We start from the raw sequence: 22885 nt of genomic DNA, 5'->3' as shown, positions 1-22885 counted from the left end.
CACACCGATAACTTACTCGACATTTGGTACCGGAGCATATTCCCACCCAGGCACGCCACTGTGGCGCAAGATTTGAAAGCTTTTCCATATTGCGTAGGTGTACCGTTATCTCTGCAGTGAAATAAAGGTTAACGATTCATTTGGCGCTATGCTTGCATGTTTTTCCTATCTGACACGCTTTATTAACACCTGTCTGCCGCGTATGTCGTCCTTGAACCTTGACGTCACCATTTTCAAAAGCGAATTATTTTCCCCCTCTCCCTCCATTCGACGGCCGACCACTCAGGTGTGTCGCCATCACTAACCAATCACGCGGTTTGAGTGTTGGAATGTTAACACTAAGTGACGCTTTATAGCTCTCTCACAGAATGTACCATTTGCCATGCTGCGCTTCAACCCATCTGACCCGGCGCCTACAAGCTTTTTCCAGGGAAGCCGACCCATTCACCCGACATGAAGGGGGCCATGATGATAGTGTCATGGAAGCTGTACGCAAATTTGGAAGCGTTCCTCCAGGTAAGCTCGGCTGTGTGTTATGTCGTTGCTTCCGCCGGATCGCTGCCGGTATTGCGATTGGAAACAAGGCCTATCATGTCGGAGCTTGCTCGTCTACCGCCTGATATTTTCGCAATTGCGGGAGCCCGGTGTAGATTGCAGACTACACCAAGCTGGTGCAACGGCGCTCGGTCTCAATTACGTGTACTGTGGACAAGATGCTTGTCTGGAAAGTTCGAGTGTGCTTCTCTAGCTTGACATCTGCTGATTGCGCCTCGTTTGAGACCTTCTTGTTCAGGGTCATGGGCACCCCATTTCGTCACATCTTTTAAGTATTCACGCCATGTTGAACGAATAGTATTAGTGAGTCTGAAACGCGATTTCTTTTGCAGCGTTCATTTTTTTATTTATATTGTGTCAGAAAGAACAGAAATTATCGTAGGCTCATCGTTTCCGCTGTTCGCGCAGTAATGAAAATCAGTTCGTCGTTGCTTGAAAATTCTAATGCCTTCTGTGGCCTCTCCACTTGTCGGTATTAACAGGCACAACCATGGGCCCAAAACAGAGCTTGGTGCGTGAGAACCAGATGTAAAAAATGTGGGAAACCATAACACAACGATTTTCCGCAGAAAGCTTTAGCCTTGCATTTTTGTTCTGCAAGAGCAAGAAATCCTTGTGACACAACAAACTTCATCGAAAATTAATTAAAAAAAATGGGTGTAACTCTTGTTTAACTCTGACGTCTGACAAGGGTCTTTGCTGGTCATCCACCTCCACAGAGTGGAATGGCTTATGAATGTTTTAAGGTCATGTGTAGCCCAATTTTTCACATTTCAAAGTTTCCCAACTCTGTTGCGGGATATGCCTTAAGGAGTATGAAAACGCTATTTCCATTCAAGAGTTCTTTCTTCGCAATCTGTGTCAGAAAGAACAACAATCATCGTAAAGTTAGCTGTTCAGCTGTTAACCCACGGTTCACGGTTGCTCGAACAATGCAATGAGTTCTAAGGCCTACGCACCCATCGGTAGTCACCGGTGCAAAAGCAAGAGTAGGAAACATTAGATACAGATGTAGTGGATTGACGAAAACAAAATGCAATTACATGCTCTGGGCCAAATTTACTCCGTACGACAAATTTATTCCCGCAGTGCGCGCTGAGCCCTTTCATTGAACATCGGGGAAACCGTAACTTTTCCTGATTTGTGGCATAGAACGAAGTCGTATAGATTAGATTTCGAATGAATAACCATAGTATCACAGAACAAAAAATTCTTCCTGTAAAAATTGAGAAAAGGTTATGAAGGGCTGCATTTTAAAACCATTCATGTGAGTTGGCTCTGTGTGTGGCGGTTTTACAAAGTGCTATGTAGCCGCATACCACGCTCCCCGTTTCTGGGTTCGGCCATTCCGTACACGTTGATTCCGCACGCGGAGCGACGCCACGTCTAGTGTTACAGCCCCGTCTGCGCTGCTCGTAAGCTCGGGCCTTTGCCCTCTTTATGATCGTCCTCGCCCTGTCGTTCCGCTTAGAGTAGAAAAACTCTGTTTTCGCTCGGGATGGGCTCAAGGGAAGAAGAAGAGTGGGAGATTTTCCTCTGTCTTTCCTCTTCAGGCGGCTGCCAGTGGTCCTTGGACCATGGCAGCGACTTCAGTCATCTGGTCGAGTTGGACTTGTACGTTCGGGTGCGGTCTCCCACTGCTCACTGGTTCCAATTTCGAATAAACAGTGGCCTTCACTCCTATTTTTAGACGGCCAAACCATGTGTCGCAGGTCCGCCCTGCCTTCCCGAACTTTTCATTAGGTTCGTGGCAATATAGTCCTCGGCAGCCACGGCTGTGGTCCACGGTGTTGGGCAAATTTGTTAGTGTGTAGCAGCCTCCACGCCACTGACTACCACTTGGTTAGCCTTCTGTGTGTTGCGGGGCACTTGGCCATCCGTCACCTGTAATGACCTATTACGTACCGACAGGAGACCAGCCTGCCCCTATCGAGATGCTAGAGGAATCAGTCTGGATTGAGGTGGACCTCAATAGGGGCGAGAAGCTGCTAATCGGTGCTTTCTACATATCCACGGACATTTTACTTATTGAATATAATCGAAAATTCACATATGTTGAAAATGTTTCAAATGCACACGCCAGCCATAACTTGATTATACTTGGGAACTTTACCAGCCCATGTATTCACTGGAACGGTATTTCATTCCAGCATAAAAAACCGTTATGTAGCGCAGAAATGCAGCATTTTATTAGATTTTCAAGCGTTCCCCTCCTTGCAGCTGTTCTGCCGCAAAGAAAACTTCTGTGGTGATGTTCTGGATGTGCGGTTCTCTCACTTGAAAAACGTAGAAGTGTGTGCCTCCGATATATCTCTTATATACCCCTACAAGTTCCACCCCCTCTTACTGTCGGTCTCTGTCGCTGCCCAGCATCGCTGTGGCGGTGTTGATGGTTGTGCACTTCCACGATATAATTTCAAGCGTGGAGAATATGCTAGGCTGTATCACTTTTATTCATCTGCTGAATGGTCAAGTGTTTTTGATGTGCATGATGTTGACGAACAGGTTCGATGTTTTACCGAAATTGCCAGGAGTGGATGGAAAAGTACATCCCTCTTTATAAGCCTGTTTATTCCAAATTTCCCCGCTGGTTCTTTAAAGAACTTCAAAGTTCACTTACACTTAAGCCCAGAGCCAACAAAAAGGCAAAGCATTCTGGGCTTGACAAATGAAAAGCGGAGTTTAGTCCGTATCGCTCACTTTGTAAAAGCCTCTAGAGGCGTGACCACCAGCTCTATATAGGGTCCTTGGAGGCTGCTGCGTCTCAGAAACCGGCTGACGGCTGAATGCATGTATGCGGCCGTTCTAAGGGGTCCAAAGAACACATTAGCCTCCTTAATTCCGTTGGGGAACAGATTGAGGATGTTGTCACCAGCTTTGCTCAGTACTTTCATTCTCTCTTTCAAATTCAAGATGCTAACGACAAGTGCCTATAGTTCAATAAAATATCCAATTTAGTACACGTTTGTTCAATGAAAAACTTGTCAATGATAGCCTTAAACAGATGAACCCATCATTTTATTGTGGTGCAGATGGAATTCCAGCAGCCCTCATGAAAGCTTACGTCAACATTTTTGTGCCTGTTTCAACGTCCATTTATACTGTTTACTTTTTGGGAAATTCCCTCGTGCATGTAAGACCGCAAGAATATTTCAAATATTTAAGTGTGGTAATAGGTCAGCTGTTACCAACCTCAAAACTCTTTGAGTCAGCTCTGCACAGAGCACTTGGTGCCTGCCTTCAGAATGTCCTGATAACATATCAGCATGGCTTTTTCTCGGGTCGATCGACGGTTAGAAATCTTGCAAGCCTTATGACACTTGCTCTGGCTGCTGTTTGAGAAAACGGCCATTTTGCCGTCATTTATTTTGACCTCAGTAAGACGTTTGATGTGGTGAACCATCAATTAATTATTAACAAGCTTACTGCGTCGGGCGAAGACGCTGCCCTAGTTGCCTTGTCCAACTATCTCCTTGACCGGTCCTTTTACGTAGATGTAAACAGCAAAAAGTCACGTGTTTACACTGCAAAAAGTGGTGTACTTCAAGGTTTCGTGCTGGGTCCACAATTGTTTGCTATCTTTGTCAATGACGTGTCAACAGTCCTAACAGAATCTTCATTTCTTCTATGCTGATGATGTCAAACATAGCGGTGTTCAAGACTGCTCAGCTTTGCAAAAGGACGGGTCGGAATTATCAGTCTGGGGCAGCAAAATCTGATCAATTTTGAACCCTGCTAAAACAAAGGTTATCCCGTACAGCCACGAAACCCAAAGTATACTGCTTTCCTACAGTATTGAGGTCGCTCCTCTACAAAGGGTTGAGGAGATTAGGGACCTCGGGGGGCTTCTCGATAGTACTCTATCTTCTTCTCCTCATATTAAGCTCATCACCTGGTGAGCGCTCCGCAGTCTTGCAAATGAAATCTGTGTCGGATTTCAGAGGAATTCTCCTCTCCATATCCATTTCTAATACTATACAATGCAATATGTATCCCTCAGTTAGAGTATGCTTCTCTTGCCTGGGACGGCATCTCCAAATCTGGTAGTGAAATAATAGAACGTGAGAAGACGTTTTTATCCATATTTAAGCACCATCATCACATTCACAGTCCGGGTCCTGATTCTGACGTAACCATAGTTCCTTGCATCCCTTCCTTGAACTGCAGACGTATGCGTGCCGATCTTACGTTTCTTCATAAAATTGTTAATGGTGACCTTCCTAGGGGAGACTTGCTCAGCTGTTTAGAGTTTAGGGTTCCACAAAGGCCACCAGGTCACATCGCCCGTTCTTGACCGCTGCGCCCCACTCCTATGATTCTCCGGTGGGCCGAATACTGAATTCGTGCAACCGCTATTTTGACCGCATTGACATCCTTAACTGTTCCTTTAAAATTTTCCCTACTGCACTGTTCAATACAGTATGTTCAACATCTATGATGTCTCGGTCATTCTTTTTTTTTCTAGGTTGCTGGAGTTTAGTTTCTCGGCGGTTCTGTTTTTACCAAATGATAGTTATCTATTATTTGAAACTTTCCTGTGACTTGCTCCTCTTATCATTTGTGTGTATACTTTGCCGTTGTTTTCTTTGTAATACTGTCAAACTTTGTTGCTCTCCTTGTTATGCGGTCTTTACAATAAGCAGAGGCACAAAGCCATCTTTTTTTCTTTTTTACTGCAGCTACCTTTCACTCCACCTGTGTTTTATTTATGTCATTTTCACTTTTTCGATTTGTGTGTGTGTTCTCACTTGTTTGTTTGTTGCAATATGTTTCTTGTATTTTGTTTTTATGTAACTATACGTGCGGCAGCATAAAGGCCAGTGGTTTTTTCTGGGCACGTAAATAAATATGATTGCTTGGTGGATTGACAGATTATTGTTATTATTATTGTTGGGAATATAACGTCGGTGTCATTAAGGTGTTCTTCATGTATCCACTCTAGGAGACTCGCAGGGAGAGCATTGAGTGCGCCGGTTGGAGCTTTAGTAGTAATTTATTGATTGCAGGGTTAAACGCACGGACGCAACGCAGGCGATGGGGCCAACTGTAGTGGAGGGCTCCGGATTAATTTTGACCACCTGGGGATCTTTAACGTGTGCTGAAATCTTGTACAAGCGGCCGTTTTTGCTTTTCGCCTCCATCAGAAAAGCGGCTCCGCTGCCGGGAATCAAACCCGCGACCTCGTTCTCAGCAGCGCAACGCCTTAGCCACTGAGCCACCGCGGCGGGTAGCTTTACATACTGTAGTAGCTTGTCGTTCACAGCTGGCACGGGCGATCGGCACAAGTGTCACGCTCTATCATGCCACAATGGATCTAATCAGTGCAATCGGTCGCTACACGCCACAACTCAGGTGCGGACGCTCGCTCTCGTCCGGCAGCTCACTTTCCGTTACGGCATGGGTAGGCCGTACTTGCTTCGCTCCGCCTAAGAGTGCAACCGATGAAAAGCGCGGCCGTTCCCAATAATCGCAGAATTATCTAAAATAGCATACTATGCAAAACACTTTACTTTCCATAAAAATCTGCAATATTTCTGTGAACCATGCATTTAGTTTTTTTTTTCATATGTTTTGTTTTGCCGCCCGGCCGTGCCAGGCTGTGTTAACCTGGATGATCAATCCATCGAGATCTTAACGCGCTGTTACAATCATAACTGGGAAGCCGGTACCACCCACCACCCCGAATGGAAGCACGCAAAGGTCTCGCTCATTCCTAAACCCGGCAAGCCTCTCGACCTCGCGCATCTCTGGCCCATCTCCCTCACCTCTTGTGTAGGAAAGGTCCGCCAACATGTCATTCATGCACGCTTGGTACAGCATCTCACGCACACATGGCAATTCCCCTCCACCATGTTCGGCTGTCTGGCCGGACTCTCCACTCAGGACATTCACATCCAACTAAAAGCATTACATAATAACTCCCCAGTCTCGTGTAGACTGCAGCGATACTCGCCCTCGATTTGCGAAAAGCTTTCGACCGAGTCTCACACAAAGCCTTTCTGCAAAACCTGGCAGCCTTAGCTAGCTCCGGGGGCTGGTGCTTACAATTACATTCACAATTTCCTTACCGATCGCACTGCAGTCTTTCAGATCAAAGACCTACGCTCTGATATAATACACCTACCCTCAATAGGCACCCCACAGGGCGCTGTCATGGCGCCACTGTTATTCAGTATAGCGATGATTAATCTCCCGTAACAGTTGAATAGCATACCATCCCTTCATCACAGTCTTTATGCCGACAGTGTCACCTTGTGGGTGACCGGGGGCAGTGATGGGCACATTGAGGATACCCTTCAACAGAGAGCAAATGTCGCCGCTGCCTACGCATGTGGCAGCGGTTCTTTCTTTGTGATGCCGCATGGGTTCTCTCATTTGATAGAGAGGGCGTTTTGCCCTTTAATAATGGACTGGAATAGTCTTCTGGGATCACCAGCGTTCTTGATATAGTTATACGGTTCGAGAAACAATCACGCCGAAAGATAAATGCTGGCCGAGTGGACGCCGCCATATTCCATTTGCCACCACTGGCCTGCGCACGTCAGCATGTTGACTGTGTATTCGCCGCTCGCCGCCTGTGTATTCTTTGAGTTGTTAAGGCCATAGAGTTTCTTACAATATACTCTAGAGAGGAATCTGGCGCTAGCGTCTATGCAGCTCACATCAAGGCCGTCTGTGTAGCCATGGGCTGCCATTAGATCATGCACTCGCCTTAGTTTTATAATTGGCTTAGATTGAAACACTTTAGTGGCCGTATATTCGAACACAGTGCCACAAAAAACGCAAAAAATGGTGTGTTAGTGTGCAAGTGGAAAACAAAACTGACTCTTTTAAAGCTAAGGAAAAAGGAAGTGAAGCGTATTTTCTCAGGAACGGTTGAGCCTACTATTCTGCAGACCAAGCTAGTAGTTAACACCCATGTCAATATTTGGGGGAAACAAGTTAGGAAAGCTTTTTGAGCGTGCCTATGAAAACATCGTCTTCGTGGTGAACCGATGCACCGACCGTGAGCTACAGTTTAACAAAACTTGTTGCTGAGCGAGTTCGTGCATATTTGAAGAAAAAAGAACATGTGGCGTTAAACAGTCCCGGATGAAGACAAGATAGGAGAGAAAGAGGCGTCCGTATCTGTCGTATCTTGTCTTCGTGGAAGTACGTTTTTTTTTTCGTCAGCTACAACTTTCGCGGCGGCATATTACCCGCTCAGTCATACGTTCTTCGACTGTGGCATGACCTACGTGAGGCACGATCACGCACTGCCTGCCGTTTCACCAAATACGGCTACCCCAGACCAGGGCGGATTTCGGCTTCCTCGTAGCTCATAGATGTGTCAATGCATAGTGAAGCAAGCAAATCCCAAAACCCCTTAAGAATCCACCAGTCATGACAAGCCCAAGCCACAATGGGGTCTTCTCATAAACACCCGCGACGACATGAATTCCCAAGTACAGTTTCCTCTCTAGTATACTTACTAAGAAACTCTATGGTTAAGGGAACAGAGGTTCGCTCCAATAACCTTGGTTTTCCTTCAATACAGCTGCGTCGTCTTTGGATACTTCACAATCTGAAAGCCTTTCGTTGGTATTGCATTTCATTGATATCGATCGTTGGTATTGCGTTGCCATTTCGGTCATGGTGTTTTGATTTTGGCAGAAGTATTTTCGTTTTTGTTTTGCGGTCATTATATCTCGATGTTACCCGCTTTTATTTCCACTGTGGTCAAGCTTCGCCTGCACCCCTCTATCCGGAATGGAGGAGTTCGTGAATTCTTTTGAGTAATTTTTATAGCCGGTGTGACTAATTTTATTTGGTAGTTTGTATGCGTTTAACCTGGTTTCAACACCTTTTCATTAGCTTAGATATAATGCGTGTCACCCAGGACAATGATGTGATGGGATGCCTTGATCTCGTATAGACGCGTTCCCAACGACATGTATATTCAACGTACCGCACTTTGGGCGAGAACGGGCCTACCACCCTACCATTCAGCTAACTGTCGGTGGGTGTAAAATGGACCTTTCTAACTTGTGCTTCAAGAAAGCCCCTCAAATGCGGTGTCAGCTTTTTCTGCAAATATAACGTCAATGGGCAGGCGGACGCCTACCCTCTGTCGTTGTAAAGAAGTTGTGACGTTAAGTGGCAGTAGTTTTAGGTTTGTACAACACGTCGCATCGTGTAAAAGTTAGCAAACAGAAGGAAACTAAAGTTCTCTCCGTCCCTACGAATATGCAAAATAGACCTTCCACGAAACGTCCGTGATGTGTTAAAAGCAACATGGAACTATGTTCTTCAGTGCGCAGTACAGGGTGGTGTATGAAGTGCTGCTGTCGGGTTGGAAGGGGTACATCGCCCAGACTGACTCACACCTTAATGACCGGTTGAAAGAACACGGACTATTAATGGTTACCAACCCCCAGGATTGTCATTTGTTTGTCTAGTGCCATGGACGTGGCGGGTTGCGTATCATTTTCTAGAGCGAAGCTGTATCTATGCTTAATCACCCCAGTTCCCGCGCCCGTGTGGAAGAAAACCAGGCGACTGGAGGTCCGCGAAGGGAAAATATTAAAGCCACTTCCACGCCGCTTAAATCTGTTTAAATAGTGGAGCAGGCTTCGGCACTTTGGCGGCAACCTCACGCAGAAGCGGAGCTCACTTACAACGCCATTCGTTGCGGTATGTAGTGCGTTCTCGAGGCTGACCCAGGGGGGTTTGGTAGTTTCTCCATGCATATACGTCGGGTGGAAGTTCGCCGCGTGCCGAGAGCTTGCGCTGGACCACAGTCGAGGTGGTTGAGCCATCTGTGGGCTCAGCGGACTACCTTCACCCGGACGTCCATATAGGCGGTGGCGCCCTCTGTCGGCCCAGAGGGGTATATATACCTTCGCCTGGCGTGACGTGCATCGGTTTCTCCTGGCGTGACAAGCATCATCCCCGCTGTCAGAATTCAGCCCCGCTGTCACAATTCATAAGAAATCGGATCATGTGGCATCCATATGTCTAGTTCTTATATTTCCTTCACAAAAATGTCTTTCCGGCAATTAATTTGTTTCTAAAGGTGAAGGCGACATTAAAAGATTGGTGTAGGCTTTTACTTGTAACATGGCTGTCCAATACTGCGTGTTCCGCAGTTAAGCATTGTTGCAGCGCCACGTTACACCTTCCACCGTGGCTGCCGCTTTCCCACCGCGGCCGCGGCGTCCATAACCCCCTTGATATCACTATGCTTTCATTTTAGGTACTGCAGGACGTGCACGCGCCGGCAGGCTGGTCGCGCACAATGTCCATATACCCGTTCTCCTGGGCGAATATTCAGCGTTGGTTTCTCACAGCCAGATGCGACCTGATTTCTATCCTCCGTGCACCTGTGGTTATCAATGGGGTTTTTCGGCGACTGTAAGATTTTTACGACGCGGGAGAGAAACAGATAGCCCCTTGTTTCTTCGCGAATAAAGGTCCACTCCTTGCTAGTTTAATTCAACCAGTCGTCCAGGAATATGCCCACTCGCAAATTACAAGCACGAGTGGTTTGTTTTCTGCGCTCGTTGCACTTCGCCCGGCTCGGCAGGTGATCGTTCTTCACAGAGCGGAAGGGCACTGATTTCTTGCCTTGCGTTGTCGGATAGAGCCTCACAGAGCATAAGGTGAGAGATGGTATTGAGGCCGATTTGACAATAAGATCAGGATTTGCATGAGTTTGCGTGACATCGCCTCCGTATATTGCAGCCCCAAAAAAAAAAGAAGAAAAAGGGAGACGGGTACAAAATATGCGTAAGAAAGAAAGCTTCCTTGAGAGGCTGCGTCAATAATAGAGGACACATATACGATAAAATAAAGAAACGGCCGTACACACTCTCATCTTTCCTTAATTTAACTGCGCGAAAACATGTGGAGACAGAATGGGGGACAAATAATACCAGACGTGGCGCAGTTGGCGAATTTATGAACTCGCCCAATTCACTGTACTCTTATCTTTCTACTGAGCGGCTTGTGTCAGGCCTATTCTGGCACGGCATTATTTAAAGTGCTACACTTACAATGTGCAGAGTGTAACAACAAAAAAAGAATCGGCACATCTAAAAACGGTCAATACAAAATAAAAAGATACCATATGATAAGTACTAACTTGGGTATGTATTCTAAGCTCTCCTAGGAAATTATTTTTTCTGTTCAAAATTTTCGGCATGGAAATTATTTCAAGACGCGGCAACATCTTCAATACATTTTGCATACCATAACCCGTACGATAAGTAGGCACCTGCCAGATTTTTGGCTTTCGGCTGGCATCAGCAGGTTCATTAACACATAGGCAGCCAAGAAGTGTACGTACATTATCATAACCATTTTTTATCTTTTTTGTGTGCGCGTCGATCAGCCTCACGTGGCGCATGTCAAATATCTTTGTGATGTTGTGCAGTTCAAGCAAGTGAGCCGTGTGCGCCCCATAACCATGAGTGTGAATTGAGCGGAGCATACTTTTATGCCGAACAAAAATGTTGTGCTTATTTACCATAGTTGTGTTCCCCACACTAAGTGAGCATAGTTCACATGAGACGGGAATACTGAATTATATAGCAGCAATTAATCTTAAGTTGGTAGTAAATACCGGTGCCCGCTGACGATTCCTGTTATCCTTGAAAGCTTGTAAATTTCATTAACACCTTCGTCCCAAGTTGAGTGGCTTTTGAAAATTACACCCAACACTTTAGTTTTTTCTACAACTTCTGTAGCGTCACGACCTCACCGTACATGAGTAGGAATCACACCTGGTTTGTTTCGCGGTCTAAAGAACACCGTTTTTGATTTTTTGCATTTCTTTAGGTTGTTAAACTCAGAGCAATGTTGCACTTTTTTTAGAGTGATGTCGGCTTTTTTAGTGGTATCCTAAATAAAATTAGAGGAAATCAATAAAGCTACTTCATCTGCATATAGTATACAGTTCGAATTTGTATCAAGATCTACAATATAATTAATATACAACTTAAACCGGAGCGGCCATAAAATACTACCTTGCAGCACGCCTGGAAGAATTTTTATAACTGATGACTAGAAATTTACAATTGAAACATATTGCGCGCGATGAGCGAGGTATGATGCTAGAAGGCTTCGAATTAACTCCTGAAAACGCATTTTTTTTTAGTTTCAATAGAAGTCTACCAGGGTTATTTGTGTCAAAGAACTGTGAGAAGTTGAAGACACAAAACAAAACTATGGATGCTGCGTGTTTTCTTTTCCTTTATTTCCGTCATATTGAAATTCCAAGTCGACGAATAGCAGTTCTTGGTGTCGCAAACTACAGCAACGCCTCTTTTTTTTTTCCTGGCTTCGTTTGCAGGCTCCTGCGTATCATGTTGCCGTCGTGGCGCTTCTGCTCGCTTCGGCTCTCTGGTTTCTCCTTTGCAAGAAGCCCCAGATGGGTGCTGAAAAGTCGGGACTCACCGAGAAGGTATGTAAATACCGAAGTGAACAGTGTGACGTTAAACTGCGTCTACTCACAACTTTATAGGCGCAAATTTAGCGTTTGGATGCATTCAAGGGACCTGCAACACTTTTTTTACTTTTTACGAAATCCTAAATGTTTTGAGAACTTGGTTGAAAAGAGCACTAAGTACTTAGATTATGTCAAGAGACCCTGCAACAGTTCTATTCTCGAAATATGAAATGCCTTAACAACGCAGACATCAAGTTCATCTAGTACTTGAATTAGGTCAAGGGACCATGCAACACTTTCGAAGTAATGCTTTCTACCTCTACCAGCCAACAGTTCTTTCGCGGCGTGCGGGACAAGAAACTGCGAACGCGGCGGAAGCCGCGCGGGAGGGGAGTGGGTGGCGGAGGGTTTCATTCACGGAGCACACTGTAGATGATGCGGCAAATTTACCCAAGGTTCTTCGCGCTGAGGTGCCTGCTCGCCGGCGCCCGCGTCGGCGGTACGGCTCTGTCGTATGCTTCAGCGCCGGTTGTTTTGAGCCTGTTTTGGCGCAACTCGCGTCCATTGCGCGCTTTCTTCGCACGGCTTGATTAACTTGTTTGACAGCACCTCCTAAGTAACTCGTACCCGACGGAATTAAGTGGTCGTATGGCAAATATATGTTAAGGAGTGGTTTGAATGGCGGGAAAACAAAATGTAGAGACCACACACTCTAAACTTTTTTGCCTCCCATATACTCCCTAGAGGTTCTTTTTCGCTTGTCCTCTAGTGATCCTCCTTGTAGGAGTTTTTTTTACTACATGGAACAGGGAGGTTTTGTTTACCTCCTCAAAACAGGGCGTTTTTAGGTGATGGAAAGGAGGTATTTAGGGAGTGTTAAGAAATGTCCGGGAGAATTTAAGGAGTTGAAAATGGAGTATTCTTTACTTTTAAAGGGCGTTTTTAAGTGATGTTTATGGAATTTTTAGGCGGTTGAATAGGAGCCTATTATGGCTCCCTTGGGAAGTACTTATGGTATTTTAGGGGCGTTTTTAGGAGGTTCAAGGGAAGCATTTACTTCTTTTGCATGGAGTTTTGCCAAAGCTTGGGGAGTTTTGTAGGCCTTCCGAAAGGAGTTTTTCGAGGCCACAAGGGAGAATTTCTAGTTCCCTGCGGGAGTACTGATTTCACACGGTTTTTGTCGATTTCAGGTTTATTTCAAACGAACTTTCGCAGACAAGTTTACATGGTACATGGTGTACACAAGGAGGTTCCGAAATAAAAACTTAGGGCGACCTTCTATAAGAAAGCACAAATGGTACATTGCTAAATAACACGCCAGTTAGGAATGGAAGACAGCAATACGATGCTAGTTGAATAAACCGTAGAAACAATATTACTAGATGAACTGGAAATACGCGAAAAATAAAGATAGGCACAAACACAACCGCATGGTAAGTGAAATCATTATATAATACTAGCGGATCGAGAACGCGTCGGTACTTATCAGAACTTATCAGTACGCATCAGTACTCAGTACACAAAGTGAAAAAAATGGTTCCAGTGGTTTACAATAACAAAAAAAGTTTTCAGTTGGTGGTGAAATGAGCGAGAGCAGTGTGCTAGTTGAACAAATTGTAGAAACAATATTAATGCAAGAACTGGAAATACACGAAAAACAGATCAGCACAAACACAACCGCATGGTAAGTGAAATCATTATATAATACTAGAGGATCTAGAACGTGTCAGTACTTATCAGAACTTATCAGTACGCATCAGTACTCAGTACACAAAGTGAAGAAAAAATGGTTGCAGTGGTTTACAACAACAAAAAAATTTTTCAATTGGTGGTGAAATGAGCGAGAGCTGTGCAGAGATTTGATATTGAAATGTAACGTGCACTTTGTAGGTGGTAAAGGCACAAGAGATAAATGATGCAGGAGACAGACAGCAGTGAGATGGCTATGGATAAATGAGTAATATAAAGAACAAAAAATATGCTGCACAAAATACCAGTGCGTTTTGATAAAGACACAAATGCGCCAAGAAAAGTGACCGAGTCTGACGGGTTAATTGCAATGATATAGAACAGAATGGGTGCTATCGCGACAGCTTCTTTAGAGTGAGAACAAAAAGCCATGAAATTCATGTTTTTCGGATAATTTTTAGTTGATTAATTTCGCACCTGTTGCCAACATTATTTAGATAATTGTTTCAACTTAAATTAGTTTGTTAAAATTATTGCTTCACTAAAAGATAGCTGTATTATCAGCATACAGAACGGCCCATCAAATAGCCTCTTTTCAGTAAAAAAAAAGAAAAAAGAAAAAGTCAGAAACATAATACGGAATTCTTTTTGACTACTATCCAATGATTACAGGGTTGAAAACAAATAAAATATTAGTGAGCGATATTCATGCGATAAAAGTTAATTATTTCTAAATCCTTCACACGTGGTTTGGTGCTGGCAAGGTCCAAAATGGCATGTTCCACAAACGTTAGAGCTCTGTGTGCCTTCTTGGGATATTGAATGTTCCAAACCCAGAACGATGCAAACAGACTACACAGTCCTCCCAGTAAAGATGATGCAGTCAAGACACGCTGGCCATCGATGTGGAGGCCAACTTCCGCGTTCATGGAATGCAGGCAGGTAGTCAAAGGAACATCTGTCTGAAAAAGCAAAAAAGAAAAAAAAAATGCCCCACACGTAAAATTCTTACTCATTTCAATACTCATTCTTACCGACCAGAGCGGTAAGAATGAGTCAGAGCCTTGAACGAAAACAACACAAAGACTTATATTTGGACAGGCAAAACACGGTACAAGCACGTGGACAGGAACGTAAGAGGTAACTTAGAATGAATACAAATGCCAGCAACAGTTCTAATACAAAACATACAATCAGGAGCGTTGACAAATAGATATTACAAAGTAGAGCAGTTAACTAAAAAGAACACGAACAGATCGATACATATGAGAGACAGAGTCCCACAATATTCATCTACCAGGCCAGACGATGCACCGCTGCCGGAGGCGATTCGGCTACCTGAGAACGACGCCCAAACGTAGCTAACTTGCTTCGGCGCTAGTCTCTTTTTTTTATAACTGCGCACTTCGCGGAGATAAAGGGCACAACCCGCAACGCGCCTGCCGCCGACGAGCGCACCACTTGCCTTTCTTCCTTCTAGAATCATCGACACGCCTTAGCACTGGCAAAGCTACGCTCGCCCCCTCGACAGAACTGAGCTTCGGTGAAAGCTGAGCAGCGGAGTTTTTGTTTTGGTATTTTCTTGCCGGCAAGTGGTCGCGTTACCGCCGCTTCGTTCGACAAATTCCAGCGTTTTCTAGGGGCAAATAGAACTGAACTGAATGAATCGGACGACTTAACAAGAATTAGGCCCTGAACAATAAAAAATGAAAAAAAATATACGGTACTTTTAGACGTCGTACGCTCGAGTTTGTGGCAACGTACCCGTGTGCGGCTCTGTCCTGAAGTTCGGAGAAATGCAGGCGGGTTGCGTTCCTTTTCTCGTCTTGCATTACGCTTTCTTTTAAATATGAGCGCCCTCTTTCCCGACCTCTCTACGTTCCTTCTCGCTTCCGTCTGACTGCGCTGATTTTCGCCAGCATGAAGTAACCGTCACGTTGCTTTGAAACGACGCCGCGCGCGACAAGCGATTTTATCTCGAATGCCCTGTTACAAACCGGCTTACAAAAGAATGCGAATGCATACCCCAAAACCCCCAAACAAGTAAAATAAAACGAGTGAGCGCTTTTTTCCTTGTTCGTGCGTGTACGTGCTGTGTGCGGCACGGGTATTTCGCAGTTAAGCCTATCCAAACGTTTGACAAACGCATTGACTGATGACAGACCACTTACCAGCGAGCTGTCCGCAACTGTCGCCGTATCCAAATGCTGTTAGCGGCTGTTCGTCGTGTGACAGGGGCACATAAAAATCTTTCCACCAAATGGCACTACTAGTCCTTCGCAAATAAGAAAAAATGATGGCCCAAGGCGAGGCGCTTGAAGCTTCGGCAGCACCAAGTCACCGGCCGCGCTGCATTGATTGCGCGGAGGTTGTTTACATCCGGGCAGCAAGTCATGCCGCCAGGGCAAGTTGAGTCGCTGCAGTCGGGTGCGTTGGCGCGCTGGCACGAGAATTTAAATCGTCTATATATGCGCAAGCAAGCGAAACAGATGAACATTGCAATTGTTTGCAACGGCGAGAACTGTCTCTTCGTTAGCAGCAGAGTTTGACAACACCTATCGCCAAAATAAACAGATTGAAACAACACGGCCGCGCTGTCTGCCTCTGATCGCGCTGGTTGAAGCATCTATACGGGTATACGTACGGTATCGGTTTTGTAGCTGTATGCAACCGTCGCGTCCTGCTTACTCGTTCTAATTGGCATTAGGCCACGGTTGAAGTGCTGATACACGGAAGCAACACAAGACTAACATGGCGACCGCCCGCTTGAGATGATTACCTCCGATGGGGAGTTTATTGTGGACGTGGTAGTTTACAAGGAACCGAACGCCATCTCACAAATGGTGTTAAGTCGTTCTAAATCCTCCCTTTTGCTACACGGATGGGCAACGGTACTACCATGGAGGTTCGTCCACATTTTTAGATCATGCCTAGGGAGTACATTTTTTGCTATAGGTACTTTCCAGGGCACATTACTTGATTAAAACTCCATTTCCGGCTAGTTTGCGTTTACAGTGCATGCAGACAGCTGGCCCCTAGAGAACCGCTACATTTTGCACACTCCTTGCCACGAATGGGACGCCGTTTTCTAAATTGATGAATACCAATTCAATTGTGTTTTATGAGGTATTACACAAGACGGAAGGAGCAACTAGTGCTCATAGAGAGCGATTTTAAAAGTTCCCTCAGCTTTCTCGCAATTCCCAAACTTACTAAAGTAATTAGTCTAAATCAGTATAAATGGGAATCACTAAGCTAACACGCCGAATTGTTGTGGTGACACGCTTGTGTCGCGCGGTGGTGGAGCACCGAGCTAGCTCATCAGGATGGCTAGGTTCCGCTGTCTCACCCTTTTAAAAACGCTCCTCTCCAGACTCCGTTTCCTTTCTGCCGACGCATGGCCGGGCTACGCCGGCGGCGTTCAGCGCTTTAGCCCGGCCGTGGCCGACACTGCTGCGTTCGGGACTCCGCCCACGCGAATTCTAAGTAACGGCTGGCGAAATCTCAGAATCTCTTGTTTCACTCTTTGTGGAGCCACGTATGTGAATTCAAGTGATGTCGCAAGGGCAATTATTTTGGGTGTTGTTTAAAGTTTTGCTTTCCAACCACCTTCACAGTGTAGATTGGAGCCAATTTTTTAAACTATCTTTAAAACCTGAATTTCTTTGATAACGTAGTAAAGAGTCGTATTCAGTATTACAGTCGTGGTTTTTCAAGTACCCGACCCAAATATCAGCGCTTTACTCCCATGAACTGAGGAAGTAGCCACTTTAAGCATTTTTCTCTCTTTCTCGGTCCGGGCATTGGTTGCGCTGTTGAGTGACTGGAGTGGAGCTATATCGCGTATCTTGACCGACTTAGCAACACACGCATTCGACAAGCACTTTTAAGAAAACCGCAAGAAAACCAAAGGAGCAATCGCTGCGGGAGCTAGAGTAAAACGTCGTTATAACGAAGTTGAATGGGGAGTAATAATTGCTTCGTTATAACTACTACTTCATTATAACCAATGTCCATTTCTACCCACAATTTACATGCGAGAGAGGATTTACTCGCCATCAAAACTCACAGCATCAGGAGAAAACAAGAAAAAATAGTAAAATAAAAACTGCAAATAATCGCTACTTTATTCAAGAAAAACAGCTCATTATTGATCTTTCGACAGAACATGAGCTGGCGCCTGACTACGCAGAGGAACAGTCCTCGGATCTACGCCGTCCTACGCAGACTCATACGCAGAGTCCTAGGACTGTTCCTTGTGAAGGAACAGTCCTACCCAAAGGAACAGTCCACGTCTTTTTCAGCCGAATGATGGCTTTTTCAGCTGCAGCCCAGCTTTCGAGTCACTCATCGCTGTCATCGTGAGCGCCAAAAAGCGGCGCAGCCGACCCGCCGCATCCCGGTAGAGTGCCTGGAGGAACATCCATGCACCATACAAGGAGCCTGGGAGACGCTCACCCATGCGCGTGTGTCCAGAGGCTGGCTGCATTTTAGCGCGCTGGAGTTCATGGCCCCCATCCAGAGGGAGCTTTGAATTATTGCAGCCGTGATGCGACGTAAACCGACGTGCTCTATAAGACATTTACCTGACGGGTACAAAAATGACCCGTAAATGCTCGTTGTGGAAAAAAACGGTTCGTTATAACCACTGTAAGGAAATTTTGGCATACTTAAAACGAGGTCCTAAGTGCATTTCAAGGGGAATTTTATTCACTTCGTTATATACATCAGTTCGTTATATCAAGGCTTTGCTGTAGAGAACTGTATAGGAACTGTTTTTACTGTATATGAACCTAGCAATCGGATGTCATATGTGCTGTCGCGACCAAATCGCGCTGTATTGCTCTGTGTAGTGCACCTACAACTATAACATCCCAGTGCTTCCAGACACGAAGAAAAGTGAAAGCGTTTATTGGCAGGGTTGCAGGATCCCTTTCATTTGCTGCCTGTTCTGCGTGTATCCTTTTTTAATCAGAGGTGCCATGCAGACATAAGGCAAGGATGTTTCATTTAAAATACGGCTTTGTCAACCCTTTAAACAATGGTACCTATTTCATTGCAAACTACTTAAAAAAATTTAGTTATTAAAGACAACAAATGAAGCAGCTGTGACCCTCAGCAACTTCCAAGCGAAGTGTTTATGACATCACACAATATTGTTTACACTACTACTTCCGGCCGCCCACGGAAGCCATCGCCAAGAACCATGACTGGGCGATTGCCGTTACGCTTGCAGTTTTCTTTAATCTTTTTACTTCAAAGCTAACTTGCAGTCAACACACTGATCACTGGAATTTCAGTGTTGGCCCAAATTACGTCACACTTTCCCATTCTACGTCACTGTTGCACGAAATTAGAAAGATTTTCAGTGCTTCATGCGTCTTTTCGGTTAAAACGTGTCTTTCCCAGCAAGAATGGAGCTGCCAAAGCGAAGTGTTTTCTAAATGAACAAAGTTATGTTTTGTTTTCATAGCCCTTTTAGCGCGGAAAATTTGTCTCACTGCTCTTTAGTGACCCCGACGTCCACATAAACGGTACAAAAACCCGAGGAAGACCAGAAGGTAGACAACAAATGCGAGCCGTGGTTAAGGATTGAATGATTAACAAAGTTCACTAATATATACTTACTGCTTGAATTTAATAATACGTATGCCCGGATTGAGATTGTTTAGGATCAATTACAGTGCATTAGGATGGATTAGAGAATAAGGCAAATTAACACAGATTGGGGACGGTAAAATAGCGTGGCGTCTGGGACGTTGGATTGACGCGTATATAAAATGTGCCTGTCGAAACAGTACGCCAGACTCTCGCTTCCAAAGCACCTAAGCAGACTTAGGTGTCCCGACAAATGTGTTTGATCTCTTCCCAGTTCCAACGGAGATACTAAGCCCAAAGGGAGCCACAGGCATCCCGCGTCTCACGCGTACTTTGCCCGCTAAATTGGTCTCGACGGCTGTTCATTGGCCTCTCATTCGCAACAGCAACTGAGCTGTGGCATTATTTGTGGTCGCGCTTTAATTTTGTCACGAAGACACTACTTTGAAATCTGTGACGCAACATCGTGGCAGATTGAATTGTTACGTCACCTCCGACCGATTTTAAATTGTTTGTCATGTTTTACGGGTTCGCAAAGGTACACGACACGTATGTTGTCGCGCTAAAGAGGACAATAACGCATAACTACCCGAAATAACCTTGATGTTGACCTCTTCGAAAAACTAACTAAGCTTGGAAACAAACGTGCATTTGCTATATTGCTTACTGCCATGCTTTTGTGCTCGACAGTTGGCCAAATTTTCTCAAGAGATTGGAACTTAAACCACTTACACGGCGGCGAGTAATTAAAAAGGACCTAATTTTTAGCGGTTTGTGTTCATTTTCGCAGCTAAGAACGAGTGCTGGGTACTTTTTAGTTCTGACTTCCAATACATACGCTTTTACGGCTGTCACATATTACGTCACTCTTTCCCATATTACGTCACTGTAACGCGAAATTCGAACGATTTAGATATTTCTTCCCGTTTTTCGGTTAAACTACGTCCTTCAGGGCAGGACGGGAGCTACCAAAGCATGTCTCCGTAATTTCTTTTTGTGGCTGCCTATTCTTCTTTTGGAACTGCGAGAAACACTCAAGCGATGACTTCTGGGTCTACAGCTCTTGGTCGCCATCGTCATAAATTGCTTCTGCCATTATGTTCGAGTTTAAAGTTTAAAGCCTGTCAATGAAGGTCTCGAAGTAAAAGGATGCTGAGTACGCATGGAAAAGTTATCACCATAATCATAATCAGCCTACTCAGGTCAACTGCAAGAAGAATGCCTCTCCCATTGACCTCCAACCACTTCTGTCCTGCGCTTCTCGAGTCCACAGTTTACCCCCGAATGTCTCTATTTTGTCTCTCCATCGGGTTAATGGCCTTCTCCTTCTTCTAGACACATCTCTTGGCATCCACTCTGTTACCCTAATCGTCCGCCGCGTGTCGCTTGGTATCACTACATGGCCAGCCCAAGTCCTTTTTTTTTTTTGTTCAATGATATCTTCTACTCTAGTGTGTTCTCTGATACAGGTAGCTCGTTTCCTGTCCCTTAGTGTAACTCCTAACATTATTCGTTCAAAGTCCCGTTCAGCTGACCCAAGTGCGCTTTCTAGCTGTTAAGTAAGGCGCCAAGTCTCAGCTCCTTATGTAATCACCGGCAGTATGCACTAGTTTTTTTTTTTCGTTTTAGTGATAGAGGTAGCTTACTTTCCTTTATTTGGGAGTACTTGTCGAGTGCTCCCGAACTCCTACCTATTCTGCGCCGGATTTCTCTCTCATGGTTGGGGTCAGCACTAACCATCTCCCCGAGGCAGTTACATTCTTTTCCTTCTTCTAGCGTTTCATCTCTTAAGTTGGAGAGAAGATTTTGGCGTGTTTAGTCCTCATTAATTTAGAATTAATCATATTTATTTTTAGCCGCAAGGCTGTTCTTTCTGATCTTAGTTCCTCGAGCGTTGTTTGCATGTGTTCTGTAGTCTTACTCAGCAAGACAATGTCGTCTGTAAACCTATAATGGTTCTAGAATTCCACGTTTATCTGTATTCCAATGTATTCCAGTTCAAGCTTTATCACTACCCTCTCCATACATGCTGTGAATAGATTTGGAGCGATGTTATCTCCCGGTCTTAGTCCCTTTCGGATCGGAAATTTATCGCTTTGCTTGTGGAGGGTCATCCCGCCCGTGCGTTCTTTATATATGTCTTCTTGAAGCCTTAACTAGGTTTCGTCTATTCCCTGATATTTTATTGCTTCTAAAACCGCTGAAGTGAGTACGAAATCAAACGCTTTCTCGTAATCTAGCACTTGGCATTTAAAAATTTCATGTAGAGGGGCTAGTGTGCTCTGAGAATTTTTCTATCACTTGATTCCGTATAGGAATCAGTTCCATGGATCATTATCAGTTCCATGTCCTTCATTATCATAGTTGATTGTTGGCGCATAGGCCTGTACTATCTTTAACCTGTATTGGTTGTTTCGCTTGATCACAACAACCGCGACTCTCACGCTAATGTTGAAAAACGCGTCCACGTTTCCTGCTATTTCTCTGTGTATTAAAATCCCACCCCGTGTTTGTTCTTCTCTTGGGGTACTATGTAGCCCACAATATGCCTGCTAGTGAGCTTCATAAAGCCTTCGCCTGGTCTTCGCTTATCATTGGGATATACCACCTAATGTCCGCGAGCTGATCTGGTACTACAGCTAAACTTCCCTTACTAGACAAGGTACGTGCGTTGAACGATGCCAGGGTAAATTTCCAAAGGCGGTCTGTGCAGACCCAGGGATTCTTAGCACCCTCTGCTGTATCGCTGTCCTGAATGTCGCCGTGGGCAGGTGCTCTACAGCTTCTGGGGACTGAGGGCCTAGACTGAGTTGTTTAGTAATGAAAGGTGGCGGCCAACTACTACGCCAGGGTGGCCAGATCCTTCTCTGATAAGGTATTTCTGCTTATGTCCCATAGAGCCTTCCTAGCATGGTTGAATCTTTTCTAGTGTAGCTCCTCAGGTATCCGGGATGAGAGTTGCTTCCAGAGCAGACAGCACTCCATACCTGCATGGGTTGGGCTAGACGAAAGCTAGACGAAAAAAACTACACCATCCTCCCATGGGGAACTCTGAGGAGATGCGAAGCAACATGGGGGTTCCGTGTGGTTCCATTGTGTTGTTTCATTTAAAGGAGCGCGAATGGGAACGTAATGTGCACCCCCATGATGCTTCACATCTACGCTGACGGGACTGTTGGTTCCGATCGAACTCATCATACAAGGACGTAGCAGAACCGGCGCAGGTGATCTCTCCGACAAGACTGAACGGGGCGCGCAGCGCGCACCTGCTTTATTCGCTGGCGACAGAGGAAAGGGGAGAGTGGGCGCATGCAGCGCGCACATTCTTCATTCGCTGCCGAGGGAGGAAGGGGGAGAGTGGGCGCATGCAGCGCGCACATTCTTCATTCGCTGCCGAGGGAGGGAGGGGGAGAGAGGGCGCGTGCAGCACGCACCTGCTTTATCGCTGGCGAGGGGAGAGTGAGAGAGGAGGAGAGGCGCTGCGGACGGGGCACGCTGGAGTGACAAACCCCGAGCAAGAGATGCTCTTCATCTAAAAGAACGAATGGAGTTTTCCGTGGACGACGTTGCCGCACCCGCCGATATTGATATTGCGCCTGCGTTTGTCGGTTTTCC

The 22885-nt window shown here is 45.3% G+C and overlaps 1 protein-coding gene across 2 annotated transcripts in view; it reads left to right on the top strand.

Annotated features, from left to right (window-relative positions):
* Window positions 1–385: 385 nt before the first annotated feature.
* LOC144162813 (serine palmitoyltransferase 1-like) overlaps window positions 386–22885 on the top strand; it is a 55473-nt gene continuing 32973 nt past the window's right edge. For both annotated transcript variants that reach the window (XR_013320774.1, XM_077693479.1), the window contains exons 1-2: window positions 386–516; window positions 11888–11998. Coding sequence is in view for 1 of the 2 variants with exons in the window: in XM_077693479.1 (XP_077549605.1) it covers window positions 454–516; window positions 11888–11998 (174 nt within the window). In the remaining variant the exon portion in view is untranslated. The remainder of the gene's footprint in view (window positions 517–11887; window positions 11999–22885) is intronic.

The sequence above is a fragment of the Haemaphysalis longicornis genome, unplaced genomic scaffold, assembly GCF_048455015.1.
Source record: "Haemaphysalis longicornis isolate Haplotype H1 unplaced genomic scaffold, Haemaphysalis longicornis Haplotype H1 scaffold_12, whole genome shotgun sequence".
NCBI classification, from domain to species: Eukaryota; Metazoa; Arthropoda; class Arachnida; order Ixodida; family Ixodidae; genus Haemaphysalis; species Haemaphysalis longicornis.
This window is presented reverse-complemented; position numbering and strand designations above follow the sequence as displayed.